A 22,148-nucleotide genomic window follows, 5' to 3' on the forward strand; every position below is an offset into this window, starting at 1 on the left:
GTTAAAAGCTTTGAGAGAAATTAAAACTAAATTTAAAGAACAAAACAAAACAAAAAACAAACAAAGAAAAACAAAAAAAAAACAAAACAGAAAACGACAACCACACATAAAAGGAAAGAAGCCACAGAAGGGTAAGGCTTTAGAGTTGGTAATGGTGAGCATCTGTGTGTGAATTCATTAACTTATGGTTGTGTAAAAATTTTCAAATTTGAAAAACAGCAGCACCAACAAGCTTTATCTGAGATGGAGATTAATTATGTCCCTTTGATGTGGTTAATGCAAGCTTCACATAGAAAACTCTGTTAACACCTTGCACATTATAGAAACAGTGCATGAACTGTATGTTTCTGCATCTGAGACTGTGTGTCTGTGTTCCCCGCTCCTCCTGCTGTTTGTAAAAGTGTATCAGACAGCCTTTCATTGATTCTACAGTAGTAGGATCAGAGATGCAGATCAAAGCGCACAGGGAGCGTCTCGGGAATAATAACAGGTAGAATCCTTGACCCTCAGTGAAAGAAGAAAAAAACAATTAACCATTCATAGGGCCACAGTGGAGCTGCCCTTTGATCACTATTTTACACAGCCAACAGCCTTACTACTTAATATGGCTGACCTCAGATGTCCCTCTCTTTGTTATCCGGATTTTACACCCTAGTCAACGCTAATCTTGGAGGAGATATTCAAAAGGCCAGTCTTTCTGAGATGTAGCACAGTAAATAAGGACAGCTGTCTCATGCAAGTCAGATTGTTGTTGTTTTTTCTCTGGGTGCAAAATAACTGTCAGGGAATCAGAGGATGTGTGAGAGATAGACAGAAACATGTACTACAAGAGTCTGCTACGATAAGACATGATGGAAGAATAGAGTGCATCATATGTCTGTAATAGAATGAATCTTTTCAGGAGCTAGCATTGCGCTGCGGGTAATATCTTTCAGCCTCACTCTAACCTGCTGATGCCCCGTTGGGCTGTAATCCAGCTGAATGCAGCACCTCTTATCACACTTTCAAATGGACAAGCCTGTGCTCCTCTCTTTGCCAAAATTATAAGGGGTTTCAGTGTTTGACCAGAGCCTTTTAAGTCCACTACAAACAAAGAAAGCAGTTCATGCATATTGATGGAAAAGCTCCAAAGACTGTGACAAGAACGCCATAGACAGCTTGCAATCCTGATTCCCCATGCATTAAAACAACCAGGCATACAAGTTGTTTATATCTGCTCGTGCAGAGGTGTGTTGTACAAATGAAAATGTACATAATAATAAATGCTGCAGGAAAGACAAACTAAGTGCACTTCAATATCAACAATTACTGAACATATCAGTTCACCTCTCAAGAGTGTGAAGTGAATTTTTTTTTACTATTTATATGTGTCTATGCTGCATAAAAGTGACCTGGAAAATTAAATGCTTGCTCAAGCAGGAATAAAACGCAGAAAGAAGCTTTCAGATATCTTGTCTCTGTGCAGCTGTCGGGAGATGGATGAGCTCTGTCATGGGGTAAGGGTTTGAGTCTTTATCCCTACAATCCCTTTGGCATAAAATTGAGCATTTACTGATCTGATGATGAAAAAGAATCCTTTCACAGAGAAGAACTTTTGCTCCTCTATTCAGAGAAGGGAAAGAAAGCTCTGAAAAACAATCAGAGACGTCTCCAGCTGCAGTCCCGTTGGCTGCAGACAGCAGAGTATTGCAGCAAAGATGACTTGTCTGCGTGTGATGCCCTGGTGAAGATGACAGGTGTAACCCACATTCTGCATCTTGTCTAATGTCTTTATGTCTTATGCATTAGACATGCCACGACACAACGCTCTGTTTCAAAGATGTGGATTATCATCTCTTTCAGTATGTCTCTCATCTTTTTTTTTTTTTTTTTTTTAACATTCATTAAAAAAACCTGTCAACATGGAATAGAGCCATTTATCCTCAGCTTTGCAGCATGTTACAATTTGATTTATCCAGCATGAAAAGGACATTCACAAATGAACAAAGAAAGATAATGTCATATTGCTTGATAAGTACAACTGTACCTCAAAGTAGCCCAGTCTTATTCAAAGGCACTTCATATTAACTAATCACAGCTGGGTCTCACCAACCATGGGGGGATGGTGCTCTCCTGACGTTGTGATGGGCTGATAACAACCCCTGTGATGGGAAATTATCTCATTGCTGCACAGCTGCATCACAGTGACACCAGGAGGAACCCTGCTCTGCTGTAATACTCTGCTGACTCAAATCATAGTCAGCCTCAAAGAGGCACTCATGCCAGTATCTAGGCTTGGTGTTGTGACATTTTTAATAACCTCAATACTAGGACAATCTAAAAACTAAGGCATATGTAGAAACTTAAACATAGCCCTCTTTTCAGTCATTCAGAGGCAGAGCTGCTAGCATCAGGCTAGTGTAAACAGAAGATGTGTCCCCATTCAGGGACTGCAGCCGACAAAGGCTGAGTTTGAAGACCAATTACGTCACAACAGTGCATCGAAGGCTGTCCCATTTCAAAGGCCCATCCAAAATGCAATGTGGCTGACAAATTCGGCCTCCCTTTCGGGTGCCGCAAAGGACACATTAGGTGAATCCTTCTCGGCCTTGCATATCCCAAGAACGATTGCGCATGATCGCTAAAGATGATGACATGGCCAAACACCAGTAAGAGTCCTGTTTAATGCTGTTGGTAAGGATTTCTGGCAAGAACTAAGTGAAAGTATTTCTAAAACATTGAAGAAGATTTTGTTTCACTGTGGAAAATGTATTGTATGGGCTATTTTCAAGTTGTATACTGAGGAAAAACAGTTTTGTATAAATCCTCTCATGGACAAATTCAATGTAAATAAGTGTAAATTCTCTTAAGTCAAAAACACTTGTTTTTTTTTTAAATTTACTGGAAATTTAATCAATACTTTTAAACAATACAGTACTCTAAAAAAGCAAGTAAAATTATAACTGCTTGCATTTATATATATATATAGTAAAAAATAATCATTATAAATAAAATTTTGTTGCATTTGAAAGGGTGTATTGCGTTATTCTGATATATTATCATTATATTAGTGGTTAATTTGGACTCAAATAATAAATAATATTGTTTATAATATCATTTTTAAAATAATGTTGGGACAATAAATCATCCAGCAAAATTAGTTATCAGCCCAGGCCTACCACTTTCAGCCACTTGTATTGTACTTTTAAAACCAGGTGGTGAAAGATTGCTATCAAAAATGTAAGATGAGGTGGTGAGAAGCCAAGGACAGATCATTTCTTTTGTGTAATTAAATTATGGCAGTTTCCAATGTGCAACATATATAAGCTAACTCTTTTTCAGTCAAACTTGAAGTATAAAAACCTTGCGTCTAAATTTGGACCTATCACTTTGTCCTTGTTTGATGCTCATGATGGATTTTGATGGTAATGTGAATCATGAAGCCTTTATCTGAACAAACCAAAGGCTTCCCAGTGTTACCTGCTGGATTCCCTGTACATTATAGTATAGATTTTTATACCATGTGAGGTTGAGCCTGCTAACTTCCACAGCTTTGGCAATGTTACACAGTGACATACTATACCCACTGAGTCATACAATCCTGCATCTGCATGATACTTCATTTCACAAACTCTTTCTCAGTTTTGATCTCACTTTCTCTTCACACGGCCAATCTTTGGTCTATTTCCCACTCGTACTTTCCCTTTTCTTTCCTTCCCTCTCTTTTATCCTGTTTTTCATTTTTTCCCCTCCAAATCCCTTCTCTCTCATGCTGCTCTCCAAGCGGATGCAAATTTTTACCAAACAAAATGAATGAATAATTCATCTTGGAAAGAGATGTCAGCCACTTAATTATACTTTCTAAACATTTATTTTTCTCCACTGTTTTCTGTCTCCTTCTCTCTAACCTTGGTGTATGGGTATGGCTCTTAAAAGAGGTCTAGCTAAGTTTTATACATCTACTTCCACCTGCTTCATTGGTGATGTCTGTGTTGAAGGATGGCTTGATCTGGTGTGATGTGGTCACGAAGCCTCTGAATTTAAGACTGGCAGTAGCACACATGGGCTGCACTTCACAGACTCCATTAGGAATTATACTACAGTGAGACAGGTGGTCTCGTAAAATGACTGCTACCTCATATCGTTCTACTAATTATTCAGGTAGCCACGGATAAGTCCTACTAATTGTGGAAGCACCAATTACATGCTCTAGTTGTGTGAAACTGCATCAAGGTTTTAAGCCATGCTGGCAGCATTACTCTGGGGAGAATAATGTCGTCCATCACTTTGATCCAGACTTAAATGTCCCTACTATCTAATGGATTACCAATGCATTTTCGAAAGAAATTCATCATAGTTTGATGAATAGAGAAAGTTTAGTGAAACTGACTTTTCATCTAATGCTGTCATCAGAATTTGATCAATAAAGAATTTTACTTTTTGACCTGAAATCTGAAAAAAGAAGAAAAAAGTCAGTTCCGTTAAACTGATTTTGCTTCTAGATGACAAAAGCACCTGCAAACAAACACAACGGAGATGGCACACATGGTGAAACTATACTGCAAAGCATTAGCATGTTAGCAGTGGGATTATGAGAATAACTTTGTTTAAAATCAATAATCTTTTATTTGCTTAACCACAAAACAAAATTTGTCTGATGATATGATCCATGTCTTTTTAAATCTACCTGGTAGAGACAACCAAGAGACAAGTCAGCAACAACAGCAAGAAAAGGATGTCAACATAACAGGCTGAAACTAGGGATATGCTGATCCAACCTTTTAAGTTCTGATTTGATATTAATAGCTTGGCTTTGGAATTGGGTTATTCTGATCCTGATCTGATCCTATATCAGTATTAGCTTTACAATCTATATTCCTTAATGTCAACATTAAAGGGAGAATTGTGTTTTATCAACTTTATGATTTTTCTCACTTAAGTTGATGGATTGGTCCATTGCCACTGATATCCAGTCTAACATTTTAAAGAATGTTTTAGCTATTCAATAAAAGAACTGGATGGGTGCATGGCACCTTAAGCATGACCAGGTTTAGTGGACAACCATCTTCCCCTTACAGTAGGTGAGATGCAGGAAGAAAGGTATGACTAAGACAAACATTCAGTTGAACAGAAATGTCCAGGGCTTAAGGAGAGTTCCTTTTGTGACTTTTTTCCCCCCATGGACAATTACGCCCCATGTACCCACAGCCCACAAATGGTCACAATTACAGTAATTCCAAGAAAAAAATAAAATAGGCTGATCAAAAAGGGTCTTGGCTGAAGCGGAGCTTATAGATGCAGAGCCATTGTTTTCATTTGCTTAAGTCAAAAAACAAACTGATTTTGGAAAAAAAACCTTAGAAATGTGGGATATACGCCTCTCCCATAGAAACAGGTGAAACATCTTGTGCAGTATTAAGATTAGCTAAACTATGGCAGGGTATGGCAGGGAGACCAAGAAGCAAAGTTTCTAATCAGCTGAAGAAACAAAATGAAGTCAGCAATGCAGTGGCATTTTGGGTACACTGAGAAGGAGCAAGGAGTTATTTCAGACAGTAGATCACCATTAGTTTGAGGGTACGTTATAATCAACAACAGCAGCAAAGCAGCATAAAGTCTATGGAGAGAAAATACAATACTCTCAAGGGCTTTGGTCAGTGACTTTGTAATGTTGCTGTCTCTTGATGGTGTGGAGTAAACATTGGGCTATGTATGTGTGCCAGCAAGAACAAACACAGCAAATGTGCACAAAACATACATTTTATGTGTCATTAAATCAACATTACATTGATGATGGCTCTGCACCTTTGATTTTGCTCAGTTATAGGCCACACTGAGAGAGAAGCTACTTCATGGAGCACCCCTGGCACATGTCAACAGTACTTGACTCATCAGAGAAAGTTGTGTGGCAGACAGAGAGGAAAAGGGAATGTAACAGGGTTTAGATTAATGCCATCCGTCAGGTCCCAGCTAATGAGAACGGCTCTTACTGTAAGGCACAATCAGACTTAAGCTCCTCAACTTGTTGACAGCTGTGTCCTTGGGTTGATTGTATGACTTAACATCTACAAGGCACAGCAAAGTTATCTCTATTGTTGGATGAAATCTATTTTTTATACTAGGCCTCAAAAGCAGTCTACACAGATTATATCTGGTGTCAATAAGAATGGCTCAAAAGCTTAATGTTTGACTTGATCTCATTAATACATTTGTTTCTCTCTAGAGAAGAAAGTCATAACCTGTAAGTAAAAAATAGTCTGCCTCTGATGCATTTTTATCATATTTCTAAAGTTCCTGCTTGAGGGACTTAAGAGAACAAAAGATCTCTAGAGCCTCTTCACCCTCACATAATCAGCTTTGGGCATATTATTAACTATTCCCCAAAGAGCAGTGTTTAATTGCCAAGTGTTGATTAGAGATTTAGTGAGGAGGGGCAACATCACCCTTTTGCCATTTCCTTCTTCAGTCATTTGGGACCGGCATGCCACAACACGCTGCTCATATACAAGCCTCTCTAGAGCATCTCTGATTTCATCACTAGCTACCAACAACAAACACAACATCATTTGATGTCCCAAGCAGATAATTGTTATTTCAACCCTTCTGAGTAAACAAAAGAAGAAATTGTTAAAGGGAACAGAGGGCTTTTATATTAAGTAAGTTAGACAATAAGGATCAAGAGTTACCTACAAATAGATGAGACTGTCAATTTTGTTTGACACCCCATCCCCATCTGTATTCATTTTCACTGCAGAGGACCTCACAGGCAGCTGGAGTACTAGGCACACCCACTATGCACGGTCACAAGTGCGGCCATCTTCTGGATGGATGTAGTTCTATTGGTGTGAAAATGGTTTTCAACATGCCTGGGACCTGGGGCAGAAATCCTCAAGGGAACTCAGCAGATACTTAACCCACTGCAGCCCACACTGAAGGCTATGCTACTCAGCAAGCTGCTCTGCTACTTAGTACAAACAAAAATAGAAAAATACTATTTCTAATTCCACAGAGTCTCAACTTTAGTAAACACATAAAAAATACCACATAATTCCATCATACAACTACATTCTGCACAACAGTAGTTTATCAAAGTAAGATATATACAGACTAGAAAAGCACTCGGGGAGCGCAGACCTCCGTCAAGCATATTGTGATTGTGATGCAACACTTTAGTCCTACTTTATTGTTATACTCTCTTTCAGCAGACTGTCTGCTACAATTTGGTGCTAGTTGCAGGTTTTTACAATAATTTGTTACCTGACAGTGTTGAAAATTGTGATGACCCAGTACATATTTCATATTCTGGATCTTTGCATCCAGAAAATTGCCAGGATCTGAACGGTACTTTTACATCAGTCAGAAATAATGGTGAGCTTGTCTTGTATTGTTTTGCAAAGCAATCCGACCATTTATCGTGGAGTTAAGTACACATATGGTGAAAATGGCCCTATCTCACAATGATAAAGAATTTTTTATAAAAGTCTTGGATCCAGATGGTGATCCAGATCACCTCCAAAATTTAATCACTTCTTTCTTATCCTGTTTTTAACATTTTCTGAAAATTTGTTACTGAAAGTTTGTTACTTTTTTCGTAGTATTGTTTACAGACAAACAAACTCTCCCAAAAACATAACCTCTTTGGTGGAGGTAAATGTGAGGAAAACAGTGGAAAAATAAAACTTAAAGAGAAACTGACAGGGCAAATCTGAGGTGCACCTGAACTTTAAAGGTTCTCATGATGCCTCATGTTTTCTTGAAACAAGATTCTCATCCAAAAAGTTCCAAAATACTTCTGTTTCACTGACCAATATCATTCACTGCCAGTTTTTTAGGCAAGAAATTAGTTTTCTGCAAAATGAAATGATTGGCGTATTGATTCCAAGTGGGAAATTTTTTTTTGATGAAAATAGAGAAATACAAACTTGTAAATAGCACCAGGTCTTTGGATAAGAGCAACTCAGGGAAGAAATGAAAGTATATGTGATCACTCATATTCTATCAAAACCTGGCAACTAGAGCCCCCAGGATCACATTCTATTCATCAGTGGCACAAGAGCCACGCTGTGGAAAAAGAAATGCACCAGAGGACACCGTACCCTACCTGTTTCTTTTCTATTCAGGTCTGAGACGGACAAAACCTAATCCATGCAGTCAGTAACATCTACAGCAAATTGAGTTGCAAACAGATCAAAAATGCAATAATTCCTCCTATTCTGCATCCAAAGACTCGCTGTGTTTACACACAGCTCAAGACTGGCATCGGGCATGTATTTTTAGCAGAGTGAAAATGAATCTAATAAAGCTCTATTACATCTCAGTGGGGGCCACACTCCAACCCAAGCATTTGGTGTGATTGTTGGGCTCTCCACTTTGTGTAACAGCTAACAGGCTGCCTGATTACTATTTAAGAGCTCATTTGAGTCTGCTCGCTAGCTTCTGACAGCTCCGGCATTTATCACATGGTGCCACATCATAATAGAATTCTATTCAGAAAAGATTATACTGGGGCTTTCTGATGATAATTTTCACCATCTTTGAAGCCAAAGCTTATCCTCTCTCGTTTCCTATTTACTGTCTGCACTCCTCGGGTTCCTTCATAGACTGATTTTCTTCATCACATTCCCACAGAGATGTTTGGCTGGTTTGTTTTTCACCCATAATCTACCATATATGGACTTAACCTCTGCGATGGCCTCTCCTCTTTCTTTCCACACCAGTATACAGTAATTTAAAATAGTGATGCTGCATAAACAAATTGTGATTCATACATTTTGAACAAAGTGAATGATTGTTGGTGTCAAATGTGCTGTTCAATCACAAAGTCACAGTTATACAGCTCCATGCAAAAGCTCCTGTCTATTTTGCTTCAATCAGAATCAGATATACTTTATTCATCCCAGAAAGGAAATTTGGAAAATCTCCAAACAACCGTAATATTTAGCATGCTATGATGCTGCCCTCTTGGCTATGGCTGCCTTTTGCAGCAGCTCTCTCTTCTTTGTCAGTTTCTTGTAACTTTTCGTCTCTTTTTCATAATCTTTGTATTTGGAGTGGATCATTACTTTGTATGGCTCATTTGTTGGTCATGGACACCAAACTTTTTGTGGCCTCAGCGATATTTTTACTACTTTTTCTACTGTGTTTTTCTGGAGATCCTACATGTAACCATGGCTGCATTGTTTACATGTGAACTCAGCTGTTTGCTGCCTGTAGAATGTCAATGCTAACTGGTGTAAGGCCTGATGTCTTTCCACAAGGTTATTGGGAACGTTAGGTCTATCTCCAATAAGATGAATGAGCTAGCTGTGCTAACCCAGCAACAGAGGGAATACCAGAGGGCAGAGCAGCATCATGCTATTCACAGACATGGCTAACGGAGCTAACATCACACACCAACGCCACGTTGGAAGAACTTCACCTGCTGTGAGCAGACAGGATCTAGGAGACAGAGATGAGCATGACTGAGGAAGCTCAGTCCTGGACCCTGTGGAGGTGGAGGCTGGCTGAACTGGAGAATGATGGACAAGCTGTCAGCATCTGGACCTTTTTGCACTTTTTATACACTTTCTTGCTTTTGTTTTCTTGATTACTGCTGTGACTTCCATTTTGTTGTACTTGTTACAATGACAATAAAGTTCTATCCAATCCTGTCCGATCCTATCCTATTATTCCTAAGACTGCACTGCATCTTCATTTCAAGTATGTCCCAACTCTTTCTTCTTTACAAACTGGAGTTGTCTGCAGGATGGAGTCTGGATGCATCTCTGGAATATAAATACTTGCATATTTGGCTTTCGAACACCAATAAACTCCAAACTGCTGCAGTCCATGTTAGCTTGCCAAAAGAAAAAAAACTGGTTGTGTTTCCAGCATTTTCTGATGAGTGAAACTGTCTAATTCTTCATATTCCATGGCCTGTAATCTGCAACATCAGCTATGCATGTGTTGAGTCAGCCTGCCAAATTAAGTATTGAAATAGTCTCTCTGAACACTGCAATGTTGTTTTGACACAAAGACAGTGAGACCAAGATGAAACGCTGCTGGTAGTTATGTTGAGTTAAAAGACAAAGTTATTTGTTCCCTTTTAATTTTCATGACACTCTAAAAACAAGAACAATCCATTTATGTCATCCTGTTTGATTTAATTTATTCCAAATACACACTGGGTAGACGAGAATTAGAGATTCTCTGCGTCCTTGTACTTTGAGTACTCACTCTGAGGCTGAGTTTGAGAGTTCAATAGCACTTATAAAAGTGCCCTGACATGACAGCACTGATTAATACCAACACATATTATTTCAAGTCTTCACAATATGCAAATGTATACATAAATGAAGAGAAAGAACTCTTTGAAGAGTGTGCCTATTTGATTTTTCGAAGCAGTAACCTCAGCGTGTCATTTAAGAAGAATATCTTGATGCACTGTTACGTATTTCTTCTCACTTGTGTACAACACTTTGTCTTTGTATCAACTTGTTTTGATCTTTATTTGGTCAACCTTTTATTATGGCTGGTTTATTAAAGTTCTATGGACAATCAGCCCAGCTACAAAGTACAAATGCCCTTGGATAACCTCTACAAGATGTAGCCCCTACATAGAGCAAACTTACTCCATACAACAGCACAGATCAATCCGTCAGGTGTGTACAATAACTCTAGACTTTCTTTTTCTTTTTTGTCTGACTCTGGCTGATGTGTTCATAGTGATGTCATGACCGGCAGGTAACAGCTATCTGTTTCCCCACAATCCCATGAATGGACCAAACCACCTGAAAGCTGCCCCGTTGTCCTTCAACTGAAGTAAAAGCCTATGACAAAATGGTTTATGTCTTTTAAAGAAGTAGCTGTGATAAGTAAAGAGGAGGAGAGCATGTTGTACGGTTTTGTAGAAATTAGTTCTGTCTGGCTCCCACTGCCAGATGAGCACGTAGAAAGAGTGCACCCACAGAGTGCCTTATCACAGAGGAATGAGGAAAGATAAACGAGAGAATCTGAACTCTTTAAAATTAATTGCAGTCTACAGTAATAACCTTTCTACAGGCAGGCATCGTAGGAAGCTGCAGGAGCACCAGGGAGCCTTTTTAGCTGGCTGGGGGTTTCTTAAGGTGCCTTAGGGGGTGATCCCAGAAACAGCAGCAAATGGCTCTGGTAGCACATGCTGACTGGTGCTGAGACAGACCAGCTGTTCAGTCTACTTAGCAGCCAGGCATCTCTAAAGCAGAGCAGCAGACGAGTTGAGCATGCCGAGCTGGTTTTCTTCCCTCTGCTGCAGAACAATAGTCATGATGCATGGTTTTCTTTTTGGATTCATCCCCTTTTATCTGGTGAGAATCTGGCAGAAAACTTGTCTTTGCTTCCCCCTAGACCTGTGAGGTGTTCATTTATCCAGTGTTCTTCTTCATCCTTTGAAGCATTAGCAACACACCCATTACGTCAGCTAATCTTTTCCTCCACATGTCGGCTCTCTTTCACTCCCACTCTCCCTGCCTCGTTCGGGTGGGGTCTCGTGGGTCTCTGTGTCTATTCTCTGGAGGTCATCCTCTCCAATCTCCTCTTTGCCAGAGATGGTTGGCAAAGTTGCAGCATGGCAGCTCAGCTCATTATCGCCCACACTGGGCCCATAGAGGGCATGGCACCGCGGAGAGCAGCTTGGCCTTCACAGCAAGGCTGTCTGGGCTTTCCTTTCACTGAACAGGGGAAGCTGGGATTCCTGTATCTCCGGGGATGTTTTGATGGCAAAATCCCATCCAGCCAAAACAAAACAAAAAAGTCAGCTAGCACGAGCCAAGAGGATGTGGACCCCCAATTCAGAATAGATCAACTTTAAATGAGAGTACTACTTCTGTGTCTGGCTATCGAAAGATATGCTTGGATTTAGAGTATTTCCCCTCTCTAAATCATTAAAAACACCCATCAAATTTTGCTAAAGTAAATAGAAAATAAAAATCTTGCAACATGCTGCAACAATTAGCACAAAACTAAGTTATAATCAAATATCATTTGAACTGCAAGTTCATTTTAGAGCCAAGATCTTTGCTGAATGACGAAAATATTCCGTTTTTTTGCATAGAAGTTTACTATTGCATATTAATTTCTGTTTGCTCTGGGGCATTGTGTTTAACCACACTGCAGGTAAACATTTAAATATTTAATAGTTTGAATAAATATTAACTTCAGTAATTCTATGTTCTCATTTTTTTGCCTTTTACCTAAAACATTACCAGGAGGGTATGCAGGTTATTGACACCGGTATTGAATCGGTAACGGCCCCAAGCTCAGGTATCGTTACCATAAAAGTTAGATCAGTGCATCCCTAGTCCTCAACCTCCCTTTAATTATTTATTTATTTGTTTAATTGTTTTAATCTGTGTGGATATGGGGATCTGGGACTTGGTTGGACAGGGCAGGTTTTTTTGTATCTTTTTCCTTGGGTTGGGAATCAGAGTGTCAGAGTTTGAGAACTTGAGAACAATGGTGCTTTTCATGTTTTAAAGAAGTTTTCATATAACTGCAACGCAAATATGTCAACGTCTTCTAAGTATCTGCAGAAACATTAAGTAATACAATTCCAGTTGCACTGCTGCAACTTTCAGCTAAAGACAAGCCAGCATCCTACCTCACCACCAATTTTCTCTCTCCAGAACGAACCAAGCGAACACATCTGTCAGCAGCACGTCATCTTCACTCACCTTCTCCTGGTACTGTCTTCGAGAGGAGTCCAGGGACTGGATTAGCGCCGTGGCATGGCCAACAAACATGGCATAGCAGGTAGCACCCACGATCATGCTGAGGATGGTCAGCCACACGTCTGTCATGCCCACTGGGGGGTACATGCCATACCCAATACACAGCATGTGGCTCATAGCTTTGAAAAGTGCGTAGGAGTACTGCTGTCCCCACGTGTCATTCTGGATGAAACAGAGGAGACGGGGTGAGTTAGGGTGAGTACACTGGAACATTTCATCTTTCTGTCTTGCTAACTCGCTCTCCTCCTCTCTTTCATAAGAGTGTTGATGGCACATTAAAGGTCAATGAGCAGCCTGACAGCTCACACACAGGCATGCACACACCCAACCATTAAAGAAAAAACTAATGACAGATGTCCACTTCAAACTGTCTTAGATAAACACAGAGCAGCTGGCAGGGTAAAACATACTTTTAGATATGCAAACATTTGGAGCAAGCAGACATTTGGGCAGGAGCCTAAAACGGAGCCCTGAGAACGAAAGAGGGGTTGGAGTGAGAGACACTAGAGGCTTGCATGACAGTAAGTAGGTCAGCTATTTAGAAAAATGTGATTTCTCTGAGAGTTTCCTCATTTGTAGATAAATGGCCCCTTTTCCTTTAGATCCCAGTGGTAGTTCATGGCAAATCAATATCAACTCTCTCCTGGGGGTGACAATGTCCAAATTGCTTTCAAACTCATTTCCACTGCAGAAAAGCAGAGAGTGATAGCACTTTTATTAGTGCCGTCCTGTAAAGGTAAGGAGCGATGACCCAGGAAGATAATGAGACAGCTACTGTAAAGGAAGACAAAATATGTCTCCTGATGATTCTAATCAGAATCAAACCAGCCGTGACTGAGCGAATACTAACAAACTGTGCCTGCCAGGTAATCTGAGCTAAACATGAAAAGCTTTCCAATAGAGAGGTGCCTGCCCCTGAGGCTTGAATTAATTCAGGAAGATATAGTTGTTATTGTGTCACACTGAGAACCTTTATTCTTCATAATGCAATTAATTAGCTTGTGTTTACTGTGTGAATAAAACAAAGTCCATTTTGACATTAATGAGAGGCTGCTCTCCTCAAAGAGGTCTTTAAAGTAAGCCCGATATAAGAGCTCTTCTGTACATTTTATTTTAGAGATCCTGCACTCTCAGACAAAAAGAGCTGTCTTAGGGTTCAAACGAAAGAGGAGGCAGCCTGTGAAAACCTCTGCGGGGGTTTTGGAAAAGACTTGAGAAGAAGAAAATGCCTAAATATAATCTAGTAAGGACCGTATAAAAATGTCTTGAGACAAGGCATTTGACATAAGGGTATTAAAACATTTAAAAATTAGAAGGGATCATTTTTAAGGTTGTAATGTCAGTAAATAAAGGTGGATGTATATATATAAATGAAAAAATACAAAATAGATATTAGAGAAAATTTGAAAAAAAGGGATGGCTGATGTCCCTTGTTGGGCACTGCTGCAGGATTTTTAAGCCTGTCTTTTTGCTGTGAACATGAGGTTTCACTGCTTCTCCTGAATAAAACAAAGGGATTAGTAAAGCAATCATATCCTTGTTTCACTGCAGCAGAGTAAGACTTCAAATTGGATCTTAATCCAAGCATACTCTACTGTACCTTAATGATGAGCCACAGTTTATGTTATGTTGCCTGACAGCTCAGGCTTATGTAACTTAAGATAATCCCCCTGAAACTTGGCTCTGCATATGGAACTAGTGGTAAAATACATCTTTCATGACAGTGACGGGAATGAAATACAAAAATAGAATAGGGAAGTGGTTTGGATGTAACCCTGATATCCAAGTCTGACTGCACATCTTCCTCTTTTGTCTTATTCCCCATTTATCCATCTAATTCAGAGTAAAACTGGAAACCTGACTACTGCTCCTATTCCAGAGCAGGGACTGCCTCACCTGTCTGTGCGTAACTCGACACAGGCAGATACAGACAATGAGCTAAAATTAGCTGAAAGTTTGAGCAGCTCAAGGGACAATGGTTTGCAACATCTGTTGTTTCCTATGATCAAATGTAACAAGTGAGCATGTCAGAGAGGCAGTGAGGCATGATGAGTCAAATACATCATACCTTAAGTGATGTAAGCTCTCATGTGACATCTGCTCTGGCACGCAGAACTGATCATATGAGAAGAAGGTAGTTAAGGTAAAAACCATGGCTGTCCTTCCCACAAATGTAATCTCTTTTTTGTAGTAAATTATGATTATGACTAGAAATATTAAAATACCAGGAAAGAGACATTTTGACATTGTAGGTGTTTAACTGTGATAACGGTGCTTTATTTTTCTACAAAGAGAAGAGCAACAGATAATTGCATGGAAACCCTTACAAAGATAATGAACAGCTTAAAGGGCAAAATAAAGAAAATTGGGTTGGTAAAAGTGTTGCCATGACACTTTTCAGAGCAGGCAATTCAGGAAGCTTTTATTACACCATGTAGACAGTTTTTCTGAAATTACTTGTCGGCCACACAAAGCCCAAACCTTGCCCTATTGACACTCACATCAATATAAATTGGTTTAGTAACCAGTCACCTTAACTGCTTTCCCTTATGGGTTAAACACCCATTGATTTATTGGTATGTTAAACTAGCAAGAGAGGAAGAGGATTCACTGATGTTAAATCAATCCCATTGAAGGCCGAATGACAAAACCTGACGATAACTCAGATGCCTTTCGAGCGACAATCCTTTGTAACACGTCGGGTTAGCATGAGGCCATCTGCTGCAATGATTCAGAGTCACACATTAGGTGTGACACAGTCTGCCCAAAAGAGAACCGTATTGTGAGACAGGCTTTAACAGAGACTCTCCTCCAGCAGCTGTTTTTACAATGCAGCAAAATTAAAACACAGCATGAGTGCTCACTGGAAACTGTCAATATTCAGCCAATATTGAATAAGGGGGTGTCTGCCCCCCCTCAGAAAATCAATGCTGTCTGCACAGCCTCCGTGGCTCACTCTTTTCACAACGGTAGAAAATATCTAGTGCTCCAAATAAATAAAAATAATTAGAAAATTGAACAAATGTGAGCAAATGTAGAAGATAGATATGTTTGATTTTGGGGCTTAAAAATGACCTCTATGCAGGGCAATCTTTCCCAGGATGCTCAAGGGTTTAGTTCAGTAATTACCAAAGCTGACGGATGAGATAAGACGGGACATAATCTGATTCAAACAGGCAGGAGGACTCTGTGCCGAAGCAGCACTTACCACCATCTTATTTTTGGACACCCAGCAGTCAGCGGGGAAGTCCTGCAGCATGGGCACCAGGAACTGCAGGCAGCCATCCCAGTGGCACAGCAGCAGCATCATCCCAATCAGGTTGACTATCCTCACCATGGCACTGGCTAGGTCATAGGTCATGTGGAAGATCTAGGAGGATATAGTGGAAAAGAAAACTGGTTAAGTTAGGTTGATGGTCACATCCTTGGAATCTCTAAATTGCTGAACGCAAAAAGCCACAACCAAGACAAAAAAAAAACCCTCTGGGTTTAGTTTTTGATACAGAGTACATGGTTCAGGAATGAGTTCACTGTGAGCCTGTACAGAACAACAGATTTTTACTGTGCACACAGATGAGGCCGTAGATGAAGATGTTGCTGTTTCAGGAGTGGTCCATAGGGGCCGGTTGGCAGACTGGGACCAAAGCTTTACCTGCTGATTTGCTCTTATCATCAGCCACTCAGCCAAACACAATAATTGTACACGGGTAGAGGTGCCTGAGCTCCTAGGGTGAGAGCGTTCACAGGCTGGGTTCGTTAATCCTAATGATAAATACACTCATAAGGCGCTCCAGGACTTGTGGGCTGGTGTAGATTTTAATGGCCTCAACCATTCAAAGCCTCTTAATCCCATTAAAGACCAGGGTGTGCACCGCTAACCACTCCACTCCTTATTAAAATCTACTCAGTGCCTTTTAAGGGCTTGGGACTGTGGAGGGATATTCCATCTTTGCTTTGTTGTTCATTAGTGGGTGATGATGGGGGGAGATGAACACATAAACATATTTGCCACCTAAATGTTGATCTTAGTGTTTGCCCCTTAAGCACTTGGTTTGTTTATTTTCCTGCTTCCATCTGAATGCATTCACGTAAGAATGTTTATCTGTTTTTTTTTTGTTTTTTTTTTCCCCAGAGTGCGTGTCAAGAAGGAGGCTGGCAGGGACTACGGTGGCATCTGTGCAGGACAGTGTGGGTGCACCATCAAATCACATCAATTTAGCTCCATCAGTTGGCTAGCATGAAGCCAGAGGTAAGCCCAGAAAAGAGTGCCTGGATGAGGAATGCAGCCAGGCTCTCTGAGAGTGGATGGAGACATCCCCACACACGCAAGCACACTCACTGAAACTCAATGTGCCTCACTCCCACTCTGTCTCTTTCCTTCTTTCTTAGGGCTCTTGTTCAAAATGTTTAGCCTTGGGCACTTTCACATCACCTAAGTTGAATCATTCGCCCAGCTGCACCTTTTCTCGGTCAACCCACAAGATCCCTTAATTTTCTACACTCCTGTTCACAGCGGCACGTCAGATGTGAGCTACCATGTGTTTTATTTTATGAGCCATGCAGTTTTCCTTAAACACAGTGATAATAAATAAGTAATTTGATCTAATATGCAATGTTGAGTGATGTCAAATTTCCTGCTGGAGCAGTAATGGCATTCCATAACATTAGAGTGTTAAATTCACTCTGTGGTGAATGAATAAGTCATGAGGCACCCCTTTCCATCTCCCACACTGAGCCCAATATATTTTTCATTTGTTGAAACTTATTTAAAGACAGGAAGAGGAAGCTTTATAAAACAGAGGCTGCTTCACAGCTGTAAAAAATGTCCTTAGTAATATGAGAATTCAAATAAGGTGACAGAGACATCAGCAAAGACATCAAGAAACATTAGAGGGTATTTTTCTCATCTGATGGTATTAATTTTGAAGTAGCTAATTGAGTCACTCTTGCATAATTACGATGTCGATAATACACTTACCCTCATAGACTGGCAAGATGATGCTTTTTATTTTGTTCAAGAGAAAGAATACTTAACACTATACTGGATATTAAATGTCACAAGTTTTAATGGCACCAAAATGTGTCTTTAAACAGGGTTTAATGTGCTTTCCCACATTGTAATGTTATAAAATAGTCAGTTTTACAAAGATCTTCATGAGACTTGCTGAAACAATGAGATCACTGAATATGGCTCTCTAAACTGGTTCATAATATCTGGAGAGGTGGGCTACACCAAACACCAATGTCTGCCAATAGCTGTGCCCCCATCAAGCCTCCAGAGGGCTGGCCAATCAGATGGAAGGGGGTTTGGGAAGCAGGGAGCCTTAAAGAGACAGCAGCTTAAACAACGTGTTTTAGACAAAGGCTAAAATAAGAGTTTTCATAAGCACCAGTGTGAGAAAACGTGAATTTTTTAAGCTGTGAATATGTAATGCTGGGGAAGGAAAAATGAGGGACTCAACATGGCATCAGGAATGTGTCATGATATTTGTTCACTCAGGCAAACTTTGATTTATTAAAAACCTGAAGAATCTGAGGCAGTTGCTTATGAATTAAAAGACATGTCCCATGGAGTTTACTTTTATTGGTGTGTTGTTTTTTATTGTCTACTCCTCTCTGCAAACCTGTTGTCAGAGGGCTTAAACTGAAAAAAATGGCAGGGACAATCTTTAACACTGTAAATTTATTAATTCTATGGGGATAAAATAAAACACTGCATTAACACAGAAAAAACACTTCTGCATTTATATGATAGAATATTAATATTCATAAAAACACTTTCTAGAAGTTAAATAAGACAAATGATTGGTTAATATGATACCATCATTAATCAGCTCCACTGACCACTTTATTATTTTTATTATATCACTTTAATTGCATGTACAGCAGACAACTCATCAAGAGTTTGTTCAGGAGTAACTTCTGCACTTCTTGGGACAAAACCTCAAAACTTTTGATGTTTTATGCTCTGTCACACGATGTGCTGCGCGGTGTCCTTGAACCTGTAAATATACTGAATATTATCAAGCTCTACGGTGTCAGTAACTTTCTGAAGCAGGATAAATTCCTCTCAGTATCTCTTGGTGCAGCCTGAATGTGTCATTACTGTTTAACAATAACTCCTGCTACATCCCTACTGTAGACGTGCCCTCAAAAGACCTCTGGCACTTAACCGCTGTTTGAGAATAAAGCCTATGAGAACTGCTGTGAATAATGCCATGCAAATCTTCAGTTTGTAACCCAAACTGCATTGTCACTGGAGGAAGGTGATTCCTCTTATCTCTTTTCACAGCTGTAATTACTTTAAATACAAGCATCATGCAAAGCAGGAACAAACTTTCTAGTTACACACAAAAAATATATATTACAAGATTGGTTCTGGTAAAATCTGGTGATTCTCATGGATCATTCAAAGAACTCTGTGTCTCCTTTCCCTGTTTTTATTTCTTGCGCCTCTTGTTAGTCATAACATAACCACATAACCGGTTGCTAGGCGCCGTTCTGTTGGCTTTTGCAGCAGCTCTCTCTTCATTGTCTGTTTCTTGTGTTTTTTTAATCTCTTTTACGTAATCTTTGTATTTGGAGTGGATCATTGCTTTGTTTGGCTAATTTTTTGGTCATGGACATCAAACTTTTTGTGGCTTCAGTGATATTTTTCCTACTTTTTCTCCTGTGTTTGTCTGGGGATCCTTCATGTAACCATGACTGTATTGTTTACATGTGAACTCAGCTGTTAGCAGCCTGTGGCATGTCAATGCTAACTGGTGTAAGGCCTGATGTCTTCCCACGGGGTGAGGAGAAGGAGGTGAGGATGACGTGCTGGTTCTCAGGTGTGAGCTACGAAGTGGCGACATGGACCTGTCCGTCCATCCATTGTTATTGGGAACATCAGATCTATCTCCAATAAGATGGACGAGCTAGCTGTGCTAACCCAGCAACAGAGGGAATCCCAGAGGGCAGAGTAGTGTCATGCAATTCACAGACATGGCTAACGGAGCTGACATCGGACACTAGCACCGTGTTGGGGGAGCTTCGCCTGCTGTGGGTGGACGGGATGCAGGAGACAGAGATTAAGCATGACTGAAGAAGTTCAGTCCTGGACCCTGTGGAGGTGGAGGCTGGCTGAACCGGAGAATGATGGACAAGCTGTCATCATCTATTTTTTTATGGACCTTTGTGCACTTTCTATACACTTTCTTACTTTTTTTTTCTGGATTGTTACTGTGACTCCGATTTCGTTGTACTTTTTACAATGAAAATAAAGTTATTTTCTATTCTATTCTATTCTATTCTATTCTATTCTATTCTATTCTATTCTATTCTAAAGCAGATCCTCTCTGCTCTCTGTAATTAACCAGCCCGTGCTTTACGGCATACACTCACTGATTTCACAAACAGTGATACAAGTACTACTTCTGAAACGCAGCATTCAACATCATGGCGTGTTACATGTGGAATGATTGATCGCTAACCACTTTCTCTTAATTGATGGGGACACAGAGTAAGCCCGGCTGTATTAGCATCAGCATAAACACAAGAGCTTTGATTGATGAGGGCTAAGAGGGTCAACACAAACAAATCGTATGGGGCCCTGTTGTTAGCCTCCATACCCTGATTAGGCTTTTCCATGAGACAGGCTATATTAAAATGTAAGTCCTCTTTTTTTAAAATAAATCATATGAGTTGTATTTTGGAACCTGGAGCAAGTCAGGGTTTTATTAATGCCAATTACAGGATTGCAACAACATGGTAGTAAGGAAACAGCTACTTTGTAAGGGAAATGATAACATTAAATTAAAGATTATGAATGTGTTACAATGCTGAAATTATATCACAGAGATACTTCATTCATTACAATCATTCAGACTCCTGTTAACTTCCCTGGGTGTTCCCAGTGTCTCTGCAAATCAGGGACAAGTGTCCAAAGAAGTCCCAAGATTTGGTCCAAGCCCTAAAAGGAGTCTCCGCCTAGAGGTGGTAAATGTTGAAATCTTCAGCCTTGTGAAAAAGTTTTTTGCACAGCAGCAGAGTAACAGACCTTATCCTTACACTTCTTGGCTGGTGTGTATGCACAAAAACAGAAGGAGTAGGCGCCTTTATATCCCCTAAAGCAGTTTCATGGATTAAAACTTCCTGATGCTTTGAGTCAAAAGTACACTTCTTTGACAGACAAATGTCGACACAAACTGACTTTTTCCTATTAGACGTAATCAGCGACACATATTTGAGGACAAAACCTAAAAGTAAGGATAGATAAAGCAGACAGGGTCAAACACAGGGTTACTTGCTAAAGTTATGAACTAATTTGCATCCTCATGAGCCAGCGATCAGGCCCAGACAGGAGCGTGGATGAAGGCAGCTGCCTCGTCATCTCAAACAGATGGAGTGAGGAAAGCGTGATCCAGGTGAGAGAATAGACGCATATGTCCCACAGTGCTGACAGTAGCTGCCTAGACACAGTCAATGTAGCAATATACAGAAGCATCTGGTGTTTGCTGCTCGCGCCACTAATGATGATGAATGTCTGGTGTGATGGCGTCTCAACACATATGATAAAAACAGTCATACTGTGCTTCTAATGCCACTTTGAAAACCTAAAGTACACAAGCAGCCTACCTCTGGTCTTTCCCTTTTTCATTTTCACTGCTGTGCACCAAGAGGATGTGTTATGAGAAAATTAGAGATTGATTTGCTGTAATTGTTTTTTTTGCAAGTCATTATTATGCAGCAATCTTATAACAATCAGGGAAAGAGTGGACATTTCACTTTTTCCCACAGTACTGATGGCACAGCAATCCAAAAAGCATCAGCAGGACAGCTCTTGAATTAAATAATTTATCTCTGTGTTAAATAAGTCATTTAGTTCGAATTACTTTAGAGATTCCTGATTAGGAGGATTTAGGACGTAAATGAGTAGAGCTCAATGAAAGATTGGGATGAATTTGATGGTTATTCCAGTAGTATTGGTTTTTAATCTAAAAATTCTTGAACTCATCCTGTATGTTTTATTTCTGTAACTCAGCGGTTTAATTGCCACATGCTTGATCCTCCTGTGTCTGAGTGAGACATGATTACCCCGTGATGATGAGTAATGAAGTTTATCAGCTGAATCAATCCATGCATGTCTCAGTGTTATTTTTAATCATCCAGGATGATGGCAGACTCAGGGAGCAGGCTGTGGGCAGGGGTTAGATTTCTCACTCTAAATGCCTCAACCAAAATGTCATGCTCATGCATGCTGTCATGGTGGACGAAGCACACATGGAGAATGAGAAGTAGGCCTGGGAATGGACCACTGGGAAAACCCTTCCATCATCTGTCTGAACAGGCCTGGAGGGCTTGGATCACAAAAACTACTCTTGCTATGCTCCCTACCAAGATGTGCCATTGGGTTTCTACAGGATTACACATTTCTGTGTAAAA

General features: G+C 40.1%; 1 protein-coding gene across 3 annotated transcripts in view; it reads right to left on the reverse strand.

The window, feature by feature from the left end:
* The window catches only part of hcn4 (hyperpolarization activated cyclic nucleotide-gated potassium channel 4), a 79,047-nt gene that overhangs the window by 21,937 nt on the left and 34,962 nt on the right, over window positions 1-22,148 (reverse strand). For all 3 annotated transcript variants that reach the window (XM_074666295.1, XM_074666296.1, XM_074666294.1), the window contains 2 exons: window positions 15,934-16,095; window positions 12,669-12,887 (listed from right to left, as the gene is read on the reverse strand). In XM_074666295.1, coding sequence (XP_074522396.1) covers window positions 12,669-12,887; window positions 15,934-16,095 — 381 coding nt within the window. The remainder of the gene's footprint in view (window positions 1-12,668; window positions 12,888-15,933; window positions 16,096-22,148) is intronic.

Source organism: Halichoeres trimaculatus, unplaced genomic scaffold, assembly GCF_033239565.1.
Source record: "Halichoeres trimaculatus isolate MK-OKI-2021-1 unplaced genomic scaffold, fHalTri1.1 fHalTri1_scaffold_3, whole genome shotgun sequence".
NCBI lineage: Eukaryota > Metazoa > Chordata > Actinopteri > Labriformes > Labridae > Halichoeres > Halichoeres trimaculatus.